This window comes from Cydia strobilella, chromosome 1 (genome assembly GCF_947568885.1).
Source record: "Cydia strobilella chromosome 1, ilCydStro3.1, whole genome shotgun sequence".
NCBI lineage: Eukaryota > Metazoa > Arthropoda > Insecta > Lepidoptera > Tortricidae > Cydia > Cydia strobilella.
Window position 1 is genome coordinate 27,643,546 of NC_086041.1, and position 23,572 is coordinate 27,667,117.

The 23,572-nt window shown below is 37.9% G+C and overlaps 2 protein-coding genes across 3 annotated transcripts; one reads left to right on the top strand and one right to left on the bottom strand.

Moving 5' to 3' along the window:
- Positions 1-197: 197 nt before the first annotated feature.
- Positions 198-23,361, bottom strand: LOC134743030 (neuroendocrine protein 7B2). Of its 2 annotated transcripts, none has more exons than XM_063676303.1 (6): positions 23,167-23,361; positions 3,664-3,754; positions 3,132-3,355; positions 2,470-2,627; positions 546-724; positions 198-369 (listed from the first exon to the last, which is right to left on the bottom strand). In XM_063676303.1, the coding sequence occupies exons 2-6, from the start codon at positions 3,745-3,747 to the stop codon at positions 295-297; spliced, it is 720 nt and encodes a 239-aa protein (XP_063532373.1). In that variant the 5' UTR covers positions 3,748-3,754; positions 23,167-23,361; the 3' UTR covers positions 198-294. The 2 variants fall into 2 exon arrangements, with proteins under 2 accessions (XP_063532373.1, XP_063532381.1); XM_063676311.1 differs by having other exon boundaries at positions 23,316-23,359.
- LOC134747889 (uncharacterized) lies at positions 16,016-20,302 on the top strand. The gene is made up of 3 exons (XM_063682567.1): positions 16,016-16,993; positions 19,814-20,183; positions 20,232-20,302. The coding sequence occupies exons 1-3, from the start codon at positions 16,076-16,078 to the stop codon at positions 20,300-20,302; spliced, it is 1,359 nt and encodes a 452-aa protein (XP_063538637.1). The 5' UTR covers positions 16,016-16,075.
- Positions 23,362-23,572: the final 211 nt, after the last annotated feature.

Consider the following 23,572-nt stretch of genomic DNA (forward strand, 5'->3'; position numbering starts at 1 on the left):
TACAATCGACATCCTAATACGAGGTTGCAGCGCACACTGCATAAATACAATACAATAAAATATCGTCTTTAAGACGCTGTGGTTTTTATCCAAACGCTTTTTTAGAAGCAGTAATTGCTTAGCTTTCAAAACTATAATTTTGCTTAAAAAATTGTCTGAAATATATCTAATTAGAACCAGCAGGTTAATGGACACACTTAGTATAACACTTTTAATCCGAGTTTCAACTAACGGATAGGAACTGTATAAAGCCCCGTCTAAGATGTTTTAATAATTAACAATTAAGTAAGTATATTAATAAGAATTCACATCGAAACCTTTTTTGGCTGCGATCGGAAGGCGTTCGCCCGTGAGATACGGGTTTTCTACCTGAAAAAAAAAAAAATTATATATGTACCTACTCTTACTAAGTTACTCTTACTTATTTACAACTCGGCAGATGAGAGTCAACGGCAGTAAAATAAGTACCTATTTTAAAGGATTACTAAGAACAGTAAGAGCCGCCTCGGCTAAGCGTTAACGTCTCGTACTCGTTGAGGACTTACATCGGGTTTATACTTCTTGGCGACGAGGTTCTTGTGCTCAGGAAACCTGAGCTCCAGGTCGGACTGGGGCTCGGGGCATCCGAACATGTGCTCCGCGTCGCACATGCAGCGCTGCGACAGCTGGTACTCGCGGCTGAACGCCGCCGTGTTCTCGAACTCGATGAGACAACCTTGGTCCTCTGCAATCCAAATGTAACGTACCCGTAACTTTATTATTTACGTCAGAACATATAAATCGATTCTTTAGAGAACGTTGTGAAGTTCTCTGAATTAGATTGAAAATGATCATAACAGCTTGAGATTGTGGCGATCATATTAGTGCAGCATTTGATGTCTTTAGGCGGATTGATAGATCTATTTAGTGTGATATTTACGGGCTGTGCTGTATTAAAAATAAAATTTTAAAATTACAAATATCGGAAATACTCGAATACTTTTACTGCAGGTTTTTACTATTTCAAAGAATTTAGTAATTTTAATATTCGTAATGCGTTTTAACTCAACTAGCTACAAAAAAATGATAAGCACAGAACAGGCTTCAATATTAGACCCTTGGATTTTTTTGTTTGTAGACTTTATAGCCTGGAGTATGCAAATATACAACTATATTACCGTCTCGGCTCTTTTCCTCATAATGACAACTTTTTTACTTATATAAAACAAAAAATTAAAATATTTTTTACTTTGGTTACAAGGTATCGTTAGTGCGGCATTAAAATCTGCTTTATTAACCCACTTCAATTTCATATATATTGCTATACAATTTAAACTAGTGGCTCTGTGAGCTGTAGACCTCGCGAGCATAGCTTAAAGCTGACTAAATGTATGGCTCCGCCGTTTAGAATGACTAAGAAAATTTAAATGACAAAAAAAAATCATTTACTACTTGTTATAATGAAACGGATACGCTTAGCCCGCGCTTGATCAATCAATAATACAAAAAATTTTATTTTTAAAAAATATATATAAAAAAGCAATACGAAATTTAAGTGTAAAACAAATACAAAAAGTTATGGCCCAGTATACAATTACTAGGGATCGAACCAGGGAGCTCTCACCACCCTACTTCAAAGCGAATGTTTTCAAACTGCGCCATGATAGCTCTTAGCTAAACTGGCTATTTTGGCTACTTATTCTTGAGTAAAAACTAAATATACCGCCTAAGCCAGCGATTCATATTTTCTGCATTTTTTGCCATTTACTCTGTAAACATGTCTCAAAAAGAAAAAAACTTATTATATCGATCCGACTATTTGTTTAGGCGCGATCTATCATGACTCCGCCATTTCGAAAAAAATCCAAAAACAAAATCGACAAAAAATATATATTTAATCATAGAATCTGGTCACAAAATTTCACGAGAATCGGTTGAGAATTGCGACCTGTACGAGTAGAGGAGAACATCCGGACATACGAAAGCAAAATGCCCAAGTCGAAACGTAGTCCTTCGCTACGCTTCGGTCAAAAATTTCATAATTTACAAATATAAAAACCAAGTACTCTGGAGACATAAAAACCTGCAGTAAAAAGTAGAATGACTCACCACCCAAGAAAAAGGAATAAGTACGTAGTAGTAGTAAATCACTTTATTGTACCAAAAAAAAAATTGTTAACATGAAATTCATATAAATTTAGATACAAAGGCGAGCTTATCCCTATAAGGGATCTTTTCCAGCTAACCTTAGTTCAAATTAAAAAAAAATCGTCGGGGCTTCAATAACCATCCAGAAATATTTATTTTCTAGCTTCCATAAATATATATTAACTTTAATTCAGAGTAAGAAATATCCAGGAATAGGTGTATATTTTTTTGTTATTATCTCTTTATTTTATTTTTCAATCCAAGTACCAGGTGATGACCCTGTTGAGAGCTCACCTATGTATCTATCTGTCCCACAGTGGCCCACAGTAATGAATAGCTCACCAGTATATCCGACGGGGCAGGGATTGGGCGGGTTGCAGTAGGCGGGCAGTACAGCATCGGTCTTGACCATCTGACGGTTGGGGACCAATCCCGAAGGCTGCAGCCGCTGCTGGCCCTCGCCAGCGCCGCCGGTTACATACTGGTGACCCCAGAGAGAGCTAAATAGAAAAAAAATATGCTTACAAGGGGTTGTAAGTACCATGCTCAAAGAAAGTTCTTCTCTCCATGCAAAAAAAGGTAAACCTTTCGCAGAATGTTTAGGTAGGTACAATTTTTTTATCTATGTTTTATATTATTTTTGCTAATACCTGGTTATCAGGAATCTGTGGAGTTATTAGGAGGTTCAAAATATTTTTTTACTGGTTAATAATATCGAGTCCTGGGGGCCTAGCCAAGCGACAATCGCAGATACATAGAGAACGCTAATCGAAGTGACTTCGTTGCATCTGCCATCTCGATACATTTTTTCTTTTTATTCGGCTTTTGTGGATATACGATTGCCATATTGGCTAGGCCCCCTGTTCATAAAAACTCGAGCTACAGTCACAATCGATCAGTGTATACCGTGCCTTAGTCGCTTCTTCAGGTTCTCGGAGGAGCGCGATCAACTAACAATGACGTTCGCTTGAAACTACAGTAAATTAATAGTAACGTAGGATTACCTATGTTGCAGATACTCCTGGTCGCGCAAGCTCGGGCTAGGATCGCCATTGATCAGCGAGTCGTAGTCCAGCTGCTCATTCTCTAGGTCCTTGGAGGCGCGGGCCATAAGCGCCAAGTGGCGCTCGCTCGAAGGGAACTCCAGGTAGCCTGACGCCGCCTCGTTGAACTCCTTACCCATGCGCTCCACCACTTCACGAAGTAAAGCTTCGGTTAGCATAGGCTCCTGGGTAAAGAGAAGTTGTGTGATTTTTTTACGTTCTGTTCTGTTTGATCAAAGTGTGCTTTACTAGGACCCTGCGAGGATTTAGAATATACATCATTATTAGATTAAAACGATCTAGCTATAAAGCGGTTGACTAGTTAATTATAGTTAAATTTGCAGCTTTCCCAACCGTGTTTAGTAACAAAGCAGCATAAGTTTAAAGGCACATCTTGTGACTTGTGACGCGACTTGATTTGTCATACGATATTAAAATAATAACTAGTTTGCTAGCGAAATTAGACATTAGGTACTTAAAAACCTGTACATACCTTTTCCCCAATAGAACCATGGGGGATAAACCCCATTGCCCCGACGATGCTTATCGCCAAAACCAGAGTTTCTTGGGGGCCCATTCCGAATCTAAAAACAAAGATGGTGATTACTCAGGTATATCCATAATTAAATGCTTGACGACACGTTTAATTGTCATGAGGTCATTGAGTAAGTACATATATGACACTATCTGATGTCACAATAAAAATAAGAAAAACAGTTTTAGAACAATATATTTTGTAGAAAACGTCGAGTGCGCCTTTGGAACAACACAGCTTAGCACGCTGCGATTGCTGCGTCATCTGGTGTTCCTGTGCTTGGACCCCATACTAGATCCTTTCTGTGCTCACTTTATTTACTCGGATAGGTATCGCTTTTCACTTTTCTTTTTTCATCTAGGTGACGAATAGATTTCAATATTTAAGGCGTGCAAGGTGGTAGAAGTTTTGATGCACATAAAAATTTCTATACTATTTTTAACTGACTTCAAAATTCCAAAAGGAGGTTTTTAATTCGGTTTTACTTACTTATGTTTTTTCTGATGTCTGAGACCTCAGAACTCCATCATTTCTCAATCAATTTGATTTTTTTATGAAAGTATACCTATATGTACATCTACTTACTGATTGGCCCCATTGATGTCAAAATCTACTTCTGATCAAAAATCATTCATGCGGAATCGAGGGAACTCCTCAAATCTTATAAATGAATATAATTATTTTTGTATTTCCATTAACAAATCAAGCATTTACATTTAAACTGTGCTATTTGATGAAATGAAACGGCTCATGAAGACCAGACTGGAACTCCTCCACGACAAGTAAATCATATTCATCGCATTTCAAACTGTTTTGTAAAGTCGGTTTTCTTCTATTAAAAATTATAATTATGAGGTCCCTCCGTATCTTTATAAAAATTGTGTAATCGTCACAAACTCGTTTTAAAGCATTGGTCCTAATAGTTTGATCGTATTCAGCCAAGTCTTACATCACGCTCGAGACACATCAATCATAATTAATTGGTTACAGTTCATCAAAAACATAAATTAGTCATCGGTTGCCGAGCGAATCTTGCAGGATTGTCTGAGATAAATTAGATTCAGTTTTTTAGCACTGGATGAAATTGTATTAGTCACATGATCGTAGATAAAATAAGTTAGCGGAGATGATAGATGCATAATTGTGTACGTACACAATCTACATGAATAAGTAAGAACGTTTAGCAATAAGAAAAAGTATATAAGCATAGGATGCAGGTACTAATAATAGCTGTACATTTCCACACTTTCAACACTAATGAAGCATAACAATGATTTATCACCCACGTATTCTGGGCATGCCATAGTTGCGCAGTTTTCTTTAGCTTGTACTTTGCTTGGTAACAACAAACGGGCAACGGCAAATGGCGGCGGTGGTTGACGGCCTCCTAATCTAGTCGGTACAGAGGTATTTTAAAGATTTGGCGCCCCGGGCCAGTTACATTCGCCACCCGATTAAGTGATGATAACGTGTCTCATATAAGGAAAAAAACCCTGTTTTGCCGCCCCGGGCCATGGCCTCCTTGGCCCTAGGGTAAATACGGCCCTGAGTCGGTAGTGACCCTCCCTGCCTGCGAAGCAGGAGGTCCCGGGTTCAAATCCTGGTAAGGGCATTCATTTGTTTTTTTATGGCAAATATTTGTTTCTGAGCTATGAATGTTTTGTAGGTATGTATTAAGGTATTTATCTTAATCTATCTATTATAATACATCGTCGTCTAGTACCCACAACACAAGCCTTATTGAACTTACTGTGAGTGTGGGGCTAAGACGATTTGTGTAAGGTTGTCCCTTAATATTTTTAATTTATTAATTAACTAGGTACTCGTGCAGCGAGCAGCAAAATGGCATGGACATTATGAAAAGAATTCATTCATAAAGTGGCCATGCACTTTTGCAGCTGGGTGTACATGATGCGGTTTGGTGTCTGTTTTCAGCTAGATAGCTATTTCGCAATCATCTCTGCCTCGTGTCCAAAACAGATATGACGTAAATCAATCAAACGGTACACGGATTACATGACATAACATCATTGTTTGATGTTTTTATAACGAAAAAAAAACTGTCCCGATCCCCATTGTAGCGCGGCCAGTGGGTGTTGGCGATTAAGATGCTATCAACAGTTTTGTCCATCGGCATCCTTTGAATTATGTTTTTATAAATATTTAATTGATTCCCTTCACTTTTAGCAATACAAACTATTTGTCAAATGTGTAATATGATTATGAAGGTTATAAATTATAATGAAGCTTCAAACCGTCATACTCTACGATTATCAGATTTATTGATCTCATGATTAAGCGTATTTTGATCAAGTAAACATTTTAATTATGTTAACAAAAAAAGAGGACCAGAGTTGTAACACTTGTAACCAAAATAATAATATATTAGTAGGTGTTTAGGTATCATTTACGAGTATATTGAAACAGTTAAGTAGGTAGTTTCAAATATCACAAAATTCTGTCAAATCCAAAATAATTGTATTTAAATATAAAATAAGTTTTTGGCAAAAATTTAATTTTTGGTACAAGCTTTTATCGCTGACTGTACTTTTTTTCCACAGGCAACTAATACTCATCGAGACAATTCTAAAAACCCCAAACACAATTAGGTTGCGTTGTTTTTAGCTCGATGGTATTTGCTCGATGATAGTATTGCATTGTCACCCGACTTACATGCGTATGCAAATTTTCAGCTTCATCGAAAACCAGGAAGATGGTTAAATTAGTTACCTTAAATTCCATTACATAGTTAGTTACATACAGGTCGACCTAATAAAAGCGTGTTAATGAAACCTGGCCAATATTACATAATTGTTAGTAATTCTTACACTTTCCATCATTTTCGCTGTTAACCAGAACGTTTAAACAAGCACAACAAATGTACCTTCTAGTACCTACATAATATTATGGTGATGTCCACGAATTAAACTATCAACTATCTGAAATCGAAAAACGACTGACTGTAGCGCAAAGTAAAGCGTGTGCTAGACGGTCGCTGACAAGCCTTCAGACCATCTGACCTTGGTAATGTTTGTATGAAATTTTGTTGGAAACAACTGTCTACACGGTCCGACCAGACCAAGGACACGCGGTCCGAGGGGCTTGTCGGCGACCGTCTAGCAAATACTTAAATAGGCACCGGTTTGTGAGCCCAGTCCGAACGTGCCATAAACAAGGCCCAGACATCGCATAGGCTCCAATCAGGTTGTTAGGATGGCTACATACTTATTGGAAGAAAGTCTAAGAAGTAAGCATTATCCTTACATTTTTGTATAGTTAAATAGTAGATTCCATATATAACTAGAAGACATACAATCATGTAATAATCAGATCAGTAGGTACTTATTGACTTACCGCCTAAAACTATAATAGATGTTCTAGTTTAGATCCAAGAGAATATAGTCGCCGTCAATAGAACTTGCAACTAATGTAAACAAATTTGACAGATTTTGTTAGCGTTTGACACATAACCTAACATTTTTACGAAGGTTATTTTCCCTGAAATATAAATAACTAATATTTAATTTAACTAAAAAATATAAATAAAATATTTTAGTATATAGACTGTTGATAAGGTCATGGTTGTCCTTTTAAATAGCGAGATTACAAAGTAATGAAAGTAAAATGGTTTGTTTATATACATTATTTGCAAGTTCTATACTGACGACGACTTTAGTCAGAATTGATCTTGGATAAAAACAAATACCCAAGCTTCAGGTTATTGGATATATTAAAACCTGTGGGAAGACATTTCGACCCTAGTACCTAATAGTATCCTAGTCGTAATGTAGGGAAAAGGTAAAAAATTGAATTAAGCGACTTAAAATGACTAGAAATGTATACAAAATGTTCTATTTAATTCTGAGACATAAAAAATCTGGTGCTAACATTTTAATGACACAATGATATGCTGAGAATAACTTGTGGATATGATTTGATTGGCACAGGAAGACAAGAAGAAAATAGTCACGACATATCGAAAACTAGCAATACTTACATCTCCAGCACAAATAGGATGTGTGGAAATAACTTCAGATTTGGAATAGGTACATATATATAAATTAGGCAGTTCTTTCTTGTCTCATACTGAAAACATACTAAAAATGACTGGTATGACTTAGCGGCGCTTACTACAATGGCACTTTTATTTTCGTTACGCAGAAACGCTGTAAGTGAAACAGGTGAATGTATAGAAACCAGAAAAAAATCTCAAAAGCATAAGTTCTGTAAGCGGTTGATTATGTTTGCTTAGGTTCCATTTTATTTAGTGCAAATGCCATTCAATTCGTTATCAATAAAACTGATTTGTATTAACCGACAACCGCCGAAAAGAATCAGTGAAATTAGAGGTTTTTGCCATCGATATTATACTGGCTGATGTCAGGGTCAGGATCCGGAATGAAATGTTTCATTCGGTTCGGGCGGAGTACGTCACTTTCTGAGTACGTCACTTTCGGAGTACGTCACTTTCTGAGTATGTCACTTTCTGAGTAGGTCACTTTCGGAGCACGTCACTTTTTTTAGTACCATTGCCCGCACTGTTAACTGTACATCGGTGGACCTTATGCCTTTTGTAATAAGGTCCACCGATGTACAGTTTGGAGTGTTGCTGTTTGTAGGTATAGTACTGTTAAGTATAATATACCTGCACGAAAAATGTATACCAGTACGACATACGGTCGCTTTTATATCTGACATACCTACAGAGTGTTTTGGACCTTGAAGGGAAATCCGAATCCACAGAAGATAAAGTACGAATATTGGGTGGTCTAGCTTCCAAACTTCAATACCAATCTCTGTTTGGCCTTACGGCTGATTGGTAGAGAATTCCATACTCTATACAGAAGGGATAAGGTCCACCGATGTACAGTTAACAGTGTGGGCGATGGTACTAAAAAAGTGACGTACTCAGAAAGTGACGTACTCCGAAAGTGGCCAACTCAGAAAGTGACATACTCAGAAAGTGACGTACTCCGAAAATGGCGTACTCCGAAAGTGACCCACTCAGAAAGTGTCATACTCGGAAAGTGACATACTCAGAAAGTGACGCACTCTGTTCGAACCTTTCATTCATGGACCCGCATTCGAAGTTTAAAAATCGCAATGTGGTCTTATACTGTTTGCAGACATATACTGAGAATACGGCTCATGTATGCTCGCAAATTTGTCACCGTAGACTACCTAAAGGAAATGTGCAGCTGGCCTTAAGCTCGACATACAAACGACAGGTTAATATAGCACCGTCCATTCACCAGCGCTCATTCAAGCTTTCTACGGAGCCTACGCTACGATGTAGAGATTTGATTGCTAATATTAGCATATTATACTATTATACATTTACAGCGGTCACGATTGTATGGCTAATGCTAATTATTATTTTTAGAATCTACGGATAGGTTTAATTCTATGGTCATAATAATCAGCTTATAAAATCCTATTAAAACGATATCTTACATGTATTGGTTGCAGAAAAACGTTTCTTATACTGCCTGAAACATAACAAAATAAACAAATGAAACTTATAAAAAAATCAAAAAATAGAATAAAAGTATCCCTACGCATGGTGGTTGGTATTAGACCGATTAATTTAGGTTGATTGAAATAGTAGATTGTGTCACAAGGGAGCAAAATTACATATTTACGGTGAGGGCGTACAATTGAATCCTAAACAAAGCGAAGGATTCTATAATAGAATCCCGAGAGTAGCGAGGGATTCTAAAGTAGAATCCTGAGCGTAGTGAGGGATTCAAGTGTGTTACGCCCAAGATGGAAATAAGTTTGCTACTATGTGACACATATTGCTTTTCACATCACCCATGAGGTAATTATAATGATTAAAAATATTATTTAAGCTAAAGAAATCATGCGCAATTTTTTTTTTAATAGTGTCGTAGAAGAGAAAAGTGTTATTTCGATCCCTCCTAGCAGGGAAGAAAAAGCCCCTTTTCGATTTGGTGATGTGAAAACGTCAATTAAGTCTGATAAATTAGTAAAGAAAATTAATCGATAATACCATTTGATATTTTGAGAAAAATAACTACGAATAATTTATGTATAACGATTCTAAAACGGGACTAAATAAAACCTTAAACATTACTTTTCTCCTTTTTAATGGCCGGATAAAAACAATAAGCCCGTTAAAAAGTGATTACCAAATTGAATAGGCCTTTTATTGTATGGCGGTGTTTATAGAATATGGCGTGGCGGGCACCTGCGCCCGCGCCGCCCGTGGGCGGGCGATCGGTCCGCTCGAGCGCGTCCTCCGCCCGCGCGAATTAACGTGCCCGCCGTGGTCTATCGATATCGATAACGGCCTAGTCTTTTAATAATTATTTAAGGTAACTGTTCCACACCAACCATAAAATAATATCTAAACTACATATACCTATTAAAATAATAAGTTTAATCTTATGTTTGCGCAGTCAACGATTTTGACATTACCAAAAACGTACAGTCACCTGCAATCCATACTATATCCATTAATATTATAAATGTCAAAGTGTGTCTGCCTGTCTGTCTGTCTGTTAACTCTTATCATCTGTGAAAATTTCAACTGTCTAGCTATCACGGTTCATGAGATACAGCCTGGTGACAGACAGACGGACAGCGGAGTCTTAGTAATAGGGTCCCGTTTTTACCTTTTGGGTACTGAACCCTAAAAAAGCAGATTGGGTTAAAAATAAGCTACGCAAATTACTAACTCCACGCAGACGAAGCCGCGGGCAAAAGCTAGAAAGTAATACATAATGTTACTCTCCGAAGGCCGCAAAAATATGTGACACGCTGCTATGGCTACAAATAAGATCGTGTCAGATATTTTTGCGGCCTTCGTTGTGTAACATATCATTGCAGGTGACTGTACATAGAATGTGAATTCATCGTAGGATTAATTTATTTAATTAATTTTAAGATTGGTAAATTTAGTCATGCTAGTTTACTTATTTGCATATTAGAAGCAAATGTTTATATACCTTTGCAGCTTTATTTACGCAAACAATTTTAAAATTAAAACAGATAATTTAAAGCTGATATTCGTAAGCTGAGCTGATTATATTACATCGAAAGTATATGGCATTTATTATCGCATGACGACATGCGATTTCTCATATCTGTTGTATTACTTGGAAGGAATCGGATCACCATGGAGATTAGAACGACTTCACGTTTTTCATGAACTCGTTCACAAATCCTGTATGTTTGAAAAAACGTTATGCGACACTTTTCTTGTTTCAAGCTGGTTATTATGATAGTGAACCTTCTGCACCTATGTTAATAGGTATAAAACTGAATAATAAATCCAATATAAAACATGGGTATCGACAGAGTTCATCACTATAAAGACCGAAGCAACCAGTTTGTGTGCGGGGGCGCCTAGATAGTGAAACGTAACTTTTATTCCATACTTATCTGAACCGAGCACTGTCGGGGATGACCCCACTGGCATCCCATGCGCACTACTGTTGATGTTTTCGACTTGTAAGTTCAGCTAATACAGATGTTCAATCCGGCCAATAAAATAGGCTCTCAATGTTTTTTTAATTAACTATTTTTGATAGTTTTAAATATAAACGTTTGCACATACATAATATAATACAGTGCTGCCTTTCGGAGCCTAAAGGAATATAAGTTTTTAACAGTTGGATGAGTAAGGTAAGGTAACGTTATGTGTCATTCATTTTACGGCGTCTATAATCTACATCTTGTCTTCCTTGGGTATTCTAAAAGTAAAGTCTGACCAGTAATAATATGATCATTGTCAAGAAGGCGCTGTTATTCTTGTTATGTATAGGGTGCCAGTTCAGTATAGTATGAAAAAATTAGTTTCAGTGAAATTCCGCAACATGGCACGTGGTCAGGCTTTACCTACTTACATAAAATACCAAGCTATAAATAAAATGTATTAATCTCTTTTTAAACATTATGATGTCATATGATGAGCTCGTAATTACATCTTTTACCACCAAATATGTCTTTCTCGAGGTTATGAGATACTTAATAGGATTTGTATTTCTTAAGATATTGGCCTATCAAGAAATTCAAGAACCTATACTCGGTCTGGAATAAAAGTTGGTTCGGTATTTCAATTATAATTCAAAGTATAGGTACGTAGGTGCTCGAACCAATAGATTTCGCTTGTAATTTTAAGAGTAGTATTATTTGATATCATCAAGAGGCTGACAACGCCTAATCATATTTATCTGCAACTTATCGCTTGGTGCAGATTGTGTAGGACTTCGCTAGATCCTGTTGATCCAATAAATGTAATTGAAAAGTCGATTAATGTACTGTTATTGTCAAAAGTTTTAATCTATAAACATACTTATGTTTTCTGAATCACTTACACATACTTATGTTCTGGGTATATTTGCTGTAACAAAAAAAAATTGTCCATAATATTTCGTAAACTATATGAAGCTACTAAATACGCACATTTTAATATTAATAGCTGGTTATCTTTTTTATCATTTGCATTAAACATTTGCAGGTAAAAGTTAGTCAGAATTGCGTAATTTTTTTTTGTGGCGTTCTTCCAACACGCCGAAAAATTGTCCGGTTTTATCTGGGTATACCTTAATTAACAACATCATTAGGCTCATCTTTGAATTCTGTATGGTTGTTCTCATACTACACGACTCCGAAATCATCCTCAATATCTCAATGAACAATTTATAAATAATGAAAAATTATATTATGTAATTGCACGAATGTGACTCATTTTAGAGACATTGTATTTAGAGACGTTGTATTTGTATTTAGAATTATGAATTTTATTATTTATGTTTTGATTTGTAAAATAATTATATAATATTTCAATAATATATATATATAATTATATTCAATATTATTTGTTAGAACACCACATAAATATTTTAAAGGCATGCGATTTCAAAAAGAATAAAAGAAAATTTATGTAAACTATTGATAATAAAATATTGCATGACATGTAACAATTGAATTGGAATAGTAAAGGCTTTTTTATTTTTATTTTTTATTTATTTTATTTATTTGTTCTCTTGCTACACGACTCCGAAATCATCCCCTGTATATGAAGTAAATGATTATATGATTGGATTTCTTTTTACAGATTTGCTTATCAAACAGATCCTTTTCTTATCGATTGTACTCCACAGCATATTAAAACAAATGACCCGCTAAATGATGTCACTGATCGTGGTTTCGCTAGTAAAATACAGTACATATTTACGTAGTTGATACGTGGTGGTAAGTTTGCACATTTCGGTCACGTACGCAGGTCCGGGTGTGATCGATTCTCGGTCTACGTATATTTCAGGGTTCAGTATTCGAGATAGCCAACGTGTTTTAAGAATCACAGTAACTTAGTCGCCGCCTTACGATCGATGTTACGCTCTCATTTTAAAACGAAATGGTGAAATAATATTAAATGTGATCCGATTGGCTCTCAGCGGACGGTATATCATGAATGAAAAGACAGCTGTTGAAATATTCACAATGAGTGTGTATTTCTATTCAATTTATTTTTGGTAGTTTTTTTAGTTTAATTTATCTAGAATGGTAATACCGCAAGATCGGCAAATTTAAATTGGGTGTGATTGTTATTAATTGTTGTTATGCGATAGAACACAATACGATACTACGGAACCCTGCGTGTGCAAATCCGACACGCATCTGATAGCTGTTTTTTAATATTATAATATGTTAAATGACTCATTAGTTATACTTTGCCTATACCTAATGAATCATTACATATACCGACCGCCAAAGGATTAGCCAAGACTGTAAATTATTATTTTATTTATTTATTTACCATCGTATATATGTAATTTATCGATATGTTTTTATTAAGCTGAAATTCTTTTCCAAGAACTTTTTTTAATTTTTCATGGTTACAAAATGTAAGGTTTATGCTTAAACAAAAAAAAAAAAACCGGCCAAGTGCGAGTCGGACTCGCGTTCCAAGGGTTCCGTACATTACACAATTTAAACAATGTATTTTTTATGTGAAACGTGAGTGAAATGTCTTTAAAAAATCCGTAGGGGTCGGATAAAAAATTAAATTATTAAGACCGACTCACGCTTGACTGCACATTTCTAATAGGTTTTCCTGTGATCTATAGGTAAAAATCTATTTTGTGTATTTTTTTTTAAATTTTAGACCCAGTAGTTTCGGAGATTTAGGGGGGGGGGGGTGGGAATGGTCATTTCTTGCATATTTTCTTGAATAGCTTCTAAACTGTTTATCCTAAAATTATAAAAAATATATATTTGAGATTCTCAAAATGAGCTCTTTCATTTGATATGTAACACGATATGGTTTGAAAAACTTTATTTTTTAATTTTCTCATTTACCTCCCCAAAAGTGGCCCCCGTGTTTAAAATTCATTTGTTTACGTTACATGTCCGTCTTTGGGTTACAAACTTACATTATGTATACCAAATTTCAACTCAATTGGTCCAGTAGTTTCGGAGAAAATAGGCTGTGGCAGACGGACAGACAGACAGACGCACGAGTGATCCTATAAGGGTTCCGTTTTTTACTTTTGACGTACGGAACCCTAAAAAGTAAGCGATAGGAAATTTGATTAAGTATTCGTTTTTGTTTATTAACATTATTAACCTGGTAATTGGCCTGTGTTAATAAGGGAGCAAAAAAAAAATGGAATTGCCCAAGGAAACATCAATTTCTCCCGTAAATAATGCACGTCAATAGAACTTCACTGATGCCACATGCCACAATAAACCTCGCGAAGCGTGAATCACGCACGCTATAATTGCTGGTTTCTGTCAATTTTGTAACTTGCCCTTTTTTAAGTACCTAGAGTTTCATTTGTTTAGTAATCAAATAACATTAGTTTGTCAAATTAGAAGTAACGAAGTAAGTTCCAGTGTTGTAGCATATTGCAGATGTTTCAAGCACAATCTATTTATCCGCCCTTTTCGGTGTAACAGCGCGAGTCGACGCGACTCAACAGGCGATAAGATTCAAACTAAAGGTCTGTACTGTATACACCAGAACACCGCCCTAACTTTGCTTGTCTTACAGTGTGTACTTACAGTTAGTGTCTCCGCGTGTGTAGATTCTGGTTGTAATGTTGGGCATTATATCTATGTTAGCTTTGACATCGCTTTCCTTGAATGCTCTACGCAACGTTATGTTATAAGTAAGAAACCACAAAGCAAAAGCTTTCAACTGAAAGTAAACTATGTGAACTTAATCACACCCAGGACGCAACAGGTAGTCTGTGTGGTCTAAAATTATTTATAAACGTCTCATTTATCTCATACTGTCGATAGGAGCTCTGTACGTGTATTCTCATTGCCTTCAAGCAAACGAGAGTGTTCTTTCGTTCTTCGTTCCTTCGTTCGTCTATTTATATACCTCTCTAACTCTCGAATATGCAAGAGCGATAGAGACATAAAAGTGTTTTCAACATTCAGAATAACATATAAGGGCAATAAAATCGGATCGTCCGTGTTCGGATAATGATTCTAATGACATAGGTGCAGCGCGCAGGCCCGAGTGCATCTCGCAGATACCTAATAGGGGTTTATCGATTTCAATACCTACGCCTTTAAATGCTGAATAACGAATGTGAGAACGAAGACCTCGGTAAAAAGGACTTTTGACTCAAGGGTTTTCTGTTTAATAATTTTCATATTATGCTAGTCATAATTATTCTAAATGACGAGAAAGCTCAGCACTTAGTCGTAGGTGGGATAAGTGTGTATTTCTTAATTCGTAACTAAACTTAGATTGGCACTGCTATTTTGTTATGACGTTTCAGCAAAGTGGACATTTGATACCAGGATCAAAATGGTAACGTACGTTTTGTGTAAAAAGAGCTATATTTACATACATGCAGTACGTAGCATGCCTTTTACAGTCATTTTGATTGGTGGATTATTTTGATTGAAGCTCAATTGTATTATGAAGTTGTTTAAAAGATGACTCACGTTAGACCGGGCCGTGACCGGGCCGGAGCTTCCGGCGCTTCCTTTTCTATGACATGACAGGTGATCACGTGATGCTTTCCATAGAAAACGAAGCGCCGGAAGCTCCGGCCCGGTCACGGCCCGGTCTAAGGTGAGTCATCCTTAACTTGGTTATACAAATACAAGTAAGCAGTACATAAGTACGAATTTCGCATTATGTCTTGAAAATACAATATTCCATCTTCACTGTAATACGTACCAGTACAAATATACCCGAATCAATCAAACTACATAAAACATCAGTTGAGGTGTATGCGCCCGCGCCGCCCCTACCAGTCAGTAATAAACTAGCTTCGCTACATACCGGTTGTTGGTCATTTCGCACCCAAGTACTTCTCACTGGCGACGAACGGACGTTTTACCTCGCGCGTGTGTAATTATTATCTGTTTTTAAATCATGTCAAACCTCCTCGGAAGTTTAACTTTGTTTGACCACACCTCCCAGGAATGGGAGATTTTTAAAAGCAGATTAGTGCAATATATTAAGTTAAATGAGGTGAAGGACGACAATAAGTGTGCCTTGCTTTTAACTCATTTAAGTGACGAGACATACCGACTGGTGAGGAACTTAGTGCATCCTAAGAAGGTTGAGGGTTCTAAGTTCGACGAGCTAGTAGATGTGTTAGATAAACAATTAGCGCCAAAACGTTGTATTTTCGTCGAACGGGCGAAATTTTACGAGGCGACGCGTGACGTTGCAGAAAACATCGAACAATGGGCGGCTCGAATAAGTGGACTTGCTGTACGCTGTGAGTTTGGAGCCCCCTTGGATGAGCTGCTTAGGGACAGATTCGTGCTGGGGCTGAGCGTAGGCCCAGAGCGCGACCGGCTGTTCGAGCAAGATGCTGCCACGTTGACGTTCGCGAAGGCCGTGGAAGTGGCCCAGAAGGCTGCGTATGCCAGGAGCGCACGTACTACGTCTGTTCCTGCTGCCGTCGTGCAAGTCAAGCAGGAGCCGATGTATCGGGTTGGTACAAGTCGCCCTGGTACCGGGGGGTCCTCCGACTCTCGACGCTGCTCCGTGTGCGGGCTTAAGAGTCACGACGCAAGTAAATGTAAATACAAGAACTACCGCTGCCAGGTGTGTGGACAAAAAGGGCATCTCAAAAAGGTGTGCAACGCTGAGAAGGCGAAACAGTGTCGTGTTAACTGCATTCAAGCTGACCTTGAGGGATCAGCTGAGGCCTCTCAGAGTGCTGAAGGTTGCAAGGAGTGCGAGCTATTTAATTTAAGGTACGTTAATTATGCACCAATATTATTAGATGTGGCCCTTAACGGGAAAAACTTAACAATGGAACTTGATTGCGGTTCAGGCGTGAGTGTGATAAGTGATAAATTATATTATAAAACTTTTTCGGACACTAAATTAAGCAAATGCGATTTAAAAATGTGTTTTTACAATGGTCATCAAGTCACGCCACTGGGCTATTTTACTACAAAAATAACATATTTTAAACAAACGCACGACATAGATATTTATGTAATGGAGGATGGTAGTCGCTTAGGTCTATTGGGCCGTGATTTTATGACCAAGTTTAACATGTATGTTGCAATTGATAAACAAAGAATTAACTTTGTTAGTTCGGAATCGTTTCAAAGTGAGCTACCGCGGTTGCTAAGCGAATATTCGAGCCTTTTCAATGAAGACTTAGGAAAATTTAACAAATTTCAAGTAGAATTGAGATTAAAAGAAAATGTTACGCCTAAATTCTTTAAACCTCGTACGGTTCCTTTTGCTATTAAAAATAGGGTAGAGGAAGAAATTGATAGGCTTGTTGGTTTAGGTATATTGGTACCTGTACATTTTTCTAAATATGCGACACCTATAGTGCCTGTTTTGAAGGACAACGGTAAATTAAAGATAGCGGGTGATTTTTCCGTAACGCTCAATAAAGATATGATAATAGATAGGTATCCTATGCCCCGTATCGAAGAGGTGTTTGCGCGGCTCGGTGGCGGTAACCGTTATACGAAACTCGACCTTAGTAACGCATATAATCAATTCGTTCTATCAGACGACTCACAAGAGCTCACTACTATAAATACAACAAAAGGGTTGTATAAGTATACGAGGCTCGTGTATGGACTAGCTAACGCGCCGGCTATTTTCCAACGCACAATGGAGACACTCTTAGTAGGTATAGAAGGAGTCAGCTGTTGGCTCGATGACGTATGCGTAACGGGACCTACTGATGAATTGCATTTATCGCGATTACGGGAGGTTTTAAAAAGGTTTCATGACTCGGGGTTACGATTGCAAAAGAGTAAATGTGACTTTTTAAAAAATAGTGTAACATACCTCGGTTTTATTATAGATAAAAATGGTCTACGTGCATGTCCTAAGAAAACCGAGGCCATTTTAAACGCCCCTAAACCGGAAAATATTTTAGACGTTCAGCGATTTTTGGGCATGGTGAATTATTACCGCGGTTTCATACCTAACGCGTCAGGCATGCTGAGCCCTCTACACGAATTATTGCGCAACGGGGCAAAATGGGAGTGGGGTTCCCGACAGCAAGAGGCTTTTGAAAGCGTAAAAAAAGAACTGTGTTCAGATCGGGTACTGGGTCATTTTGACCCCGCGGCACAGCTAGTGTTATCGGTAGATGCTGGGCCTGGCCTTGGCGCAGTACTGAGCCAACGTGACCCCCAAACGGGAGCCGAACGGCCGCTTGCATTTGCCTCGCGTTCGTTAACCGCTAGTGAGCGAAATTACAGCCAAATTCAGAAGGAAGCTACTGCCTTAATATTCGGAGTTAAACGCTTCCATCAGTATTTATATGGTAGACAGGAGCCATTTATTTTAAAAACGGATCATCGACCCTTATTATCCATTTTTGGTAAAAAGGTTGGGATATCCGTAATGGCGGCGTCTCGACTTCAGCGTTACGCGATTATACTGTCGGCCTACAATTATGAAGTCCAATACATAAGTGGCGCGAAAAATATAGTAGCGGACTATTTTTCTCGCGCGCCGCTGCCGGAATGTTATGATGAAGAGGCAGAGGGAGATATATCTTTTCTAAAATTTTTAGACGCAAATGTGGCACCAGTTACATTTGATGATTTAAGGAAAGCTACCGAAGCTGACCCCGTGTTGCAAACTGTAATTAAGTATATGAGCCACGGATGGCCACGAAAAATCACTTGCAGTTCAGTTACGCCTTTTTTTAACTGCAAAGCTGACCTGGAAGTAGATGACGGTTGCTTGTTTCGTGGTCATCGGGTAGTTATTCCGACGTCGTATCGTAATCAGATATTACAGGACTTACACTCTGGTCACTTAGGCATAGTAAAAACAAAGAGTATCGCGCGTAGTAAATTGTGGTGGCCAAAAATCGATGGCGATATCGAACAATGGATAGGATCATGTGCAGTTTGTATGGCTGCGCGATCCTCCCCCCCGCGCGCCGCGCCCGCGCCTTGGCCTCGCCCTTCGGCCGCTTGGCATAGGATACATATCGACTACATGTCATTTGAGCAGCGGGTATACTTAATAGTTATAGATGCGTATAGCAAATGGCTCGAATGTTTGTTTATGAAAGGCGGTACGTCTACACGGTCCCTAATAATCGAGTTAAAAGAATTGTTTTCAAGGTTTGGCGTGCCACATGTTATTGTATCAGATAACGATGTTAAAATTAGGTCAACAGAATTTGAGCAATTTTGCACGATGAATGGCATTAGATATATAACATCGCCTATTTATCATCCATCAAGCAATGGCCAAGCTGAAAATTCTGTAAGAACATGTAAAAAGATGTTAAAATGTATATTATCTACCGCCAATTCACAAACAGATGTACATAATAAGTTATTGGGATATTTATTTGAATATCGAAATACATCGCATTGTTCTACTGGTTTATCGCCCGCTAAAATCATGTTTGGCCGTAGCTTGAGGTCACGTTTGGATCTGGTTTTACCTCAACGTAAAAATGATTTTGATTTAAAAGACCACAATGAAGAGCTACATTGCAGACAATTTAAAAAGGGGGATAAAGTATGGTTAAGATGGTTTACAGCAAGAAAACAATTTTGGACTTTAGGTTTTATACAAACTATAATTGGTAACCGGATGTTTGAAATATATGTTAATGATTATAATGTTTTGTGCAAACGGCACATTGATCAGATTATGAGATATACGGGGAGCGCAAAATTTGACAGCAATGTAAGAAAGGGTGATGACGATGACAAGTATACGTGGTTCACTCCGCCACCGCCCTCAGCATCGCCGCCACCCTCGCCCCCATTACCACTTAATCCTTCTCTTTCTCCAACGACTGTCACTCAGCGGTCGGACTCCGTTTCCAGTGAAATAGAAAATGAAGAGTGTAACACAGAGTTACCGGTGGAAAAGGAGGCAGAGCAAAGTTCCGGTCCGAATGTGGAACCTGCATCCTCATCCGTCGCGGATAGGGCCCCCGCGCCGCCGCTACGGGTTGGCCCGACCTTAAGGCCTAGAACTAAGGAAATAGATTATGCTTGTAGAAATGTACCTAGTAAGTAAGTGTTAGTTTTAATTCTTTGTGTTTTCTTATTGTTATCAGGTTTCAAAATTAAAGGGGAAGGAGTGAGGTGTATGCGCCCGCGCCGCCCCTACCAGTCAGTAATAAACTAGCTTCGCTACATACCGGTTGTTGGTCATTTCGCACCCAAGTACTTCTCACAATTACTAGAAAATCTGTTACTATTTTAAGAAACGTCGTATATTACTGTATATCAGTGCTTAATCAAATACTAAGATATGTACGAGCTTTGTGCACGTGTAAAGTAACGGTTCAGACTACGCATCAAAAATATCTATCATTCTCTAAAACACTCAGATACTTTTGAATGCGAACTGAAGATTTATATCTCTATTTGGAAGAGGTAGATACTAGGTACTTATATACCAGGATGGCAGATACTTTTGGCGCTTTGTTGCATCCACTACTAATCATGCAGACTGTACGTGTTGTTTAGTGCGTTCTAGTCACGTTTAAGTACCTGAAGATCCATTAAAGTTAAGCTAAGAAAGTGTGTTAAGTAAATTAACAAGTACATAAGTAGGTCCCACAAACAAAGTAAGTTAAATAAAAGATTGTAAACATATTAGGTAAAATGTGTGCGTGTAATTATAAACTTAATGAAATATTAAGTATGTAGTAAAAACAATACTTACGCAGTAATCGCACAATCTAACCAGAGTGGCAACTATGATTATCACCGCTACCTCTAAATACATAAAACGACTTTATTTTTCAGATTTTCAAAATTTGCGTGCGCGCTCTGTAAAGTGCCATAGCTTACACATGGACACTAGGAGTATCTTTGACAAAAGAATTAGCTTAAAGTAAGTAAGTACCGTTGTTGACGTGTGTGTTGACTACTTTGTTATCACAGCTATACTGCGCCGCGCCGTAGCCATAAAGGGATGCAGGGCGCAAGTCCGAGTGCATCCGGGCTGGCCTAGGACTACCTGTATCGATTTTATGCTTATTTTAGAGATATTTGAATTTCGATTGATACCGTGTTAGTTAAGTGTCACTGTTTGGAATTATTCTTGATACATGCCCGTTTTTTAACCAATTGACAATGGAGTGTTTTCTATCTAATTAAGTAGGTACATATTTTTTATGCCTGTTTGCCCATTAACTGCTATGGCACCTTACAGCCAATCGGTTTGATTGATGATAAGGTAGGGCGTGTGGGCGTCTAGTGTAGTTTCAGTTTAGAGTTATATACTTATGTTAAAAAAAATTAAACGGGTCACTCACGTATTATTAAGTCGAATAGCTCGACATGTTTCGATCCAAATGTAACACGGAGGGTAGAGCCGTCCTCGCAACGGTGACGGCGCCGACGGCGCCTGTCGTGAGCGGCCGTGCGAGTCGTGCTTTGACCCGCAGTACACGGCACTCGTAAGAACTATTATATAATCTGTGACGGCACGCCCCCGACCACTTCGACCAGCGAAGGCAAGGCATTGCTCCATGAAGAGGATCCTCGAAAATTGGATCGAAACATGTCGAGCGATTCGACTTAATAATATGTGAGTGACCCGTTCAAAGTAATTTTAATCTATTCGAGTCTCACGGGAGTTACAATTTTAAGAATCGGTGAAGATAAATATATAAAGTATAAATAAATATATAGACTAGATTGATTTGTGTAAGATTGTTCAATATTTATTTATTTGTTATTATTATTTAAGTATTGATTTATTTATGTATATTTTTATATAAGTATCATAGCCTCGGCAGTTGTTTAACTAACCTTTATATTCTAGATATATTTAAATTTGATTGATTTCTTATTGATTGAAATCGATAAGAATGCATATTTAAAACTTTCCTAATATTAACAAGAATGTCAATTAACTAATAGATTTGACACACGTAGCGAAAAGTAGAATTTGGCATAGGAAAACGTTGTGGGTGTTTCGGCCTTGACATTAAGCATCGATTTTGTTCCTAAAGCACCCCTTCCTTACAGCTGGGCGAGCCGCCTCCCTGACAACCTGTTGCTCGCGCGAGGTGACGTGGCACTCCTACTCCTACAGTTTATACCTACACCCGCCGCTTACAAATCGTATCGCGTTTCAGGCCAGCATAAATGTAGTTTTGAGATCCGTTGTAAGTATAAGTAATTGGAGACCACAGTTGACACTGGTCCTTGAGGCTAATTGTTTTCTAGGCGACTGAACAGCCCCTGTTGAAAGTGCCACGACAAAAGAAAAGAACCACTCTATTAGTTTAATTTAAACCTTCAGTAGTGCTTATTTGTAATTTTATATTAGAAGTAAGACATGAAATAATAAATTAAAAGATGTATTATGAATACCTATTTATTATTTAAGAGCCCCCGGCAAGCTCGGTTCTCCATACAAATGTAGTTACGCTCTCATTTTAAAACGAGAGAGAGCTAGATTGCTCTGAAACTTTATACTCACTATAGGATACGGTATATCTATGTCTGTAATTAGTTTATGTAGCTTCTGATACCACAGTTAAAAAAATACAGCGAATTAAAGTTTTTCATACAACTTGTTTTTTCTCTATTTCGGTTGTTTTATAAACTGGAGCTATACAAAATAATTACAGACCAAGATATACCTTATGTCATTATATGTGAATAGTTTCATTACAATCCAACAAGTAGTTTTAAAATGAGAACGAAACTCCGTTTGTATAGGTAGGTGACATTCGGCCGAGATTGCCGGGGACTCTTAAATATAGCGGCATAAAGTGCCCCAAAAGCAATCACTGGCTGTAAATATACGCATACCTAAAAATAATGAAGCAGGAATCAAGAAGTGTCAGCGAAAACACAGGTGCGTATCGTGTATCGAATTATGTAACAAAACAAGTGTTATGGAAAGCCTTAAACTGCGATAAAATAAAGTCATAAAGTAGTCAAAGCTTAGAAAGAGACATAAAGGGACGTGCTCACGTCATAGTTCTACTAAGATTCGATAGGAGAATTATAATAAAATCAACTTACGTGCAGTTTGACCAAACTCGCAACAACAATGATCAACGCCACCGCAAGGTACATGCACTTGTTTTTGACTTTACTACCGAATACTTTAAATTTTGAAAAGAAAACCGATTTGATTCCGCACTTGGTGGAAATTTTGGAAATGTACTCACCAATTAAATAACGCCGGACGAATGATGGCTTGTGCTCGAGTAGGGGATCGATGGGGTCGCGCTTGCGCGCTGCTTTTCTACGCAGTCGGAAATGTCGGAATCGGGGGTCGCGCGCGATGTGCTCACGATAGCGACACGATTTGAAAATAGTCGTCATGTAAAAAAAACGTTCAGAGCTTTCAGAAGAGGTGGTAAAGGGCAGAAGCTGCGGTTCAATATCGGGCTGGAGGTAGTAGGTTCGAATGCCTCGTCACGGT

Coding starts and splice junctions, on each gene's coding strand:
- LOC134743030 (XM_063676303.1), bottom strand. CDS start 3,747: ATGGGCCCCCAAGAAACTCTGGTTTTGGCGATAAGCATCGTCGGGGCA. Junction 725..2,469: donor CTGCCCCGTCGGATATACTG/GTGAGCTATTCA, acceptor TTTGGATTGCAG/AGGACCAAGGTTGTCTCATC. Junction 370..545: donor CCAAGAAGTATAAACCCGAT/GTAAGTCCTCAA, acceptor TTTTTTTTTCAG/GTAGAAAACCCGTATCTCAC.
- LOC134747889 (XM_063682567.1), top strand. CDS start 16,076: ATGTCAAACCTCCTCGGAAGTTTAACTTTGTTTGACCACACCTCCCAG. Junction 16,994..19,813: donor AACTTGATTGCGGTTCAGGC/GTGAGTGTGATA, acceptor CACATTGATCAG/ATTATGAGATATACGGGGAG. Junction 20,184..20,231: donor TGCTTGTAGAAATGTACCTA/GTAAGTAAGTGT, acceptor TATTGTTATCAG/GTTTCAAAATTAAAGGGGAA.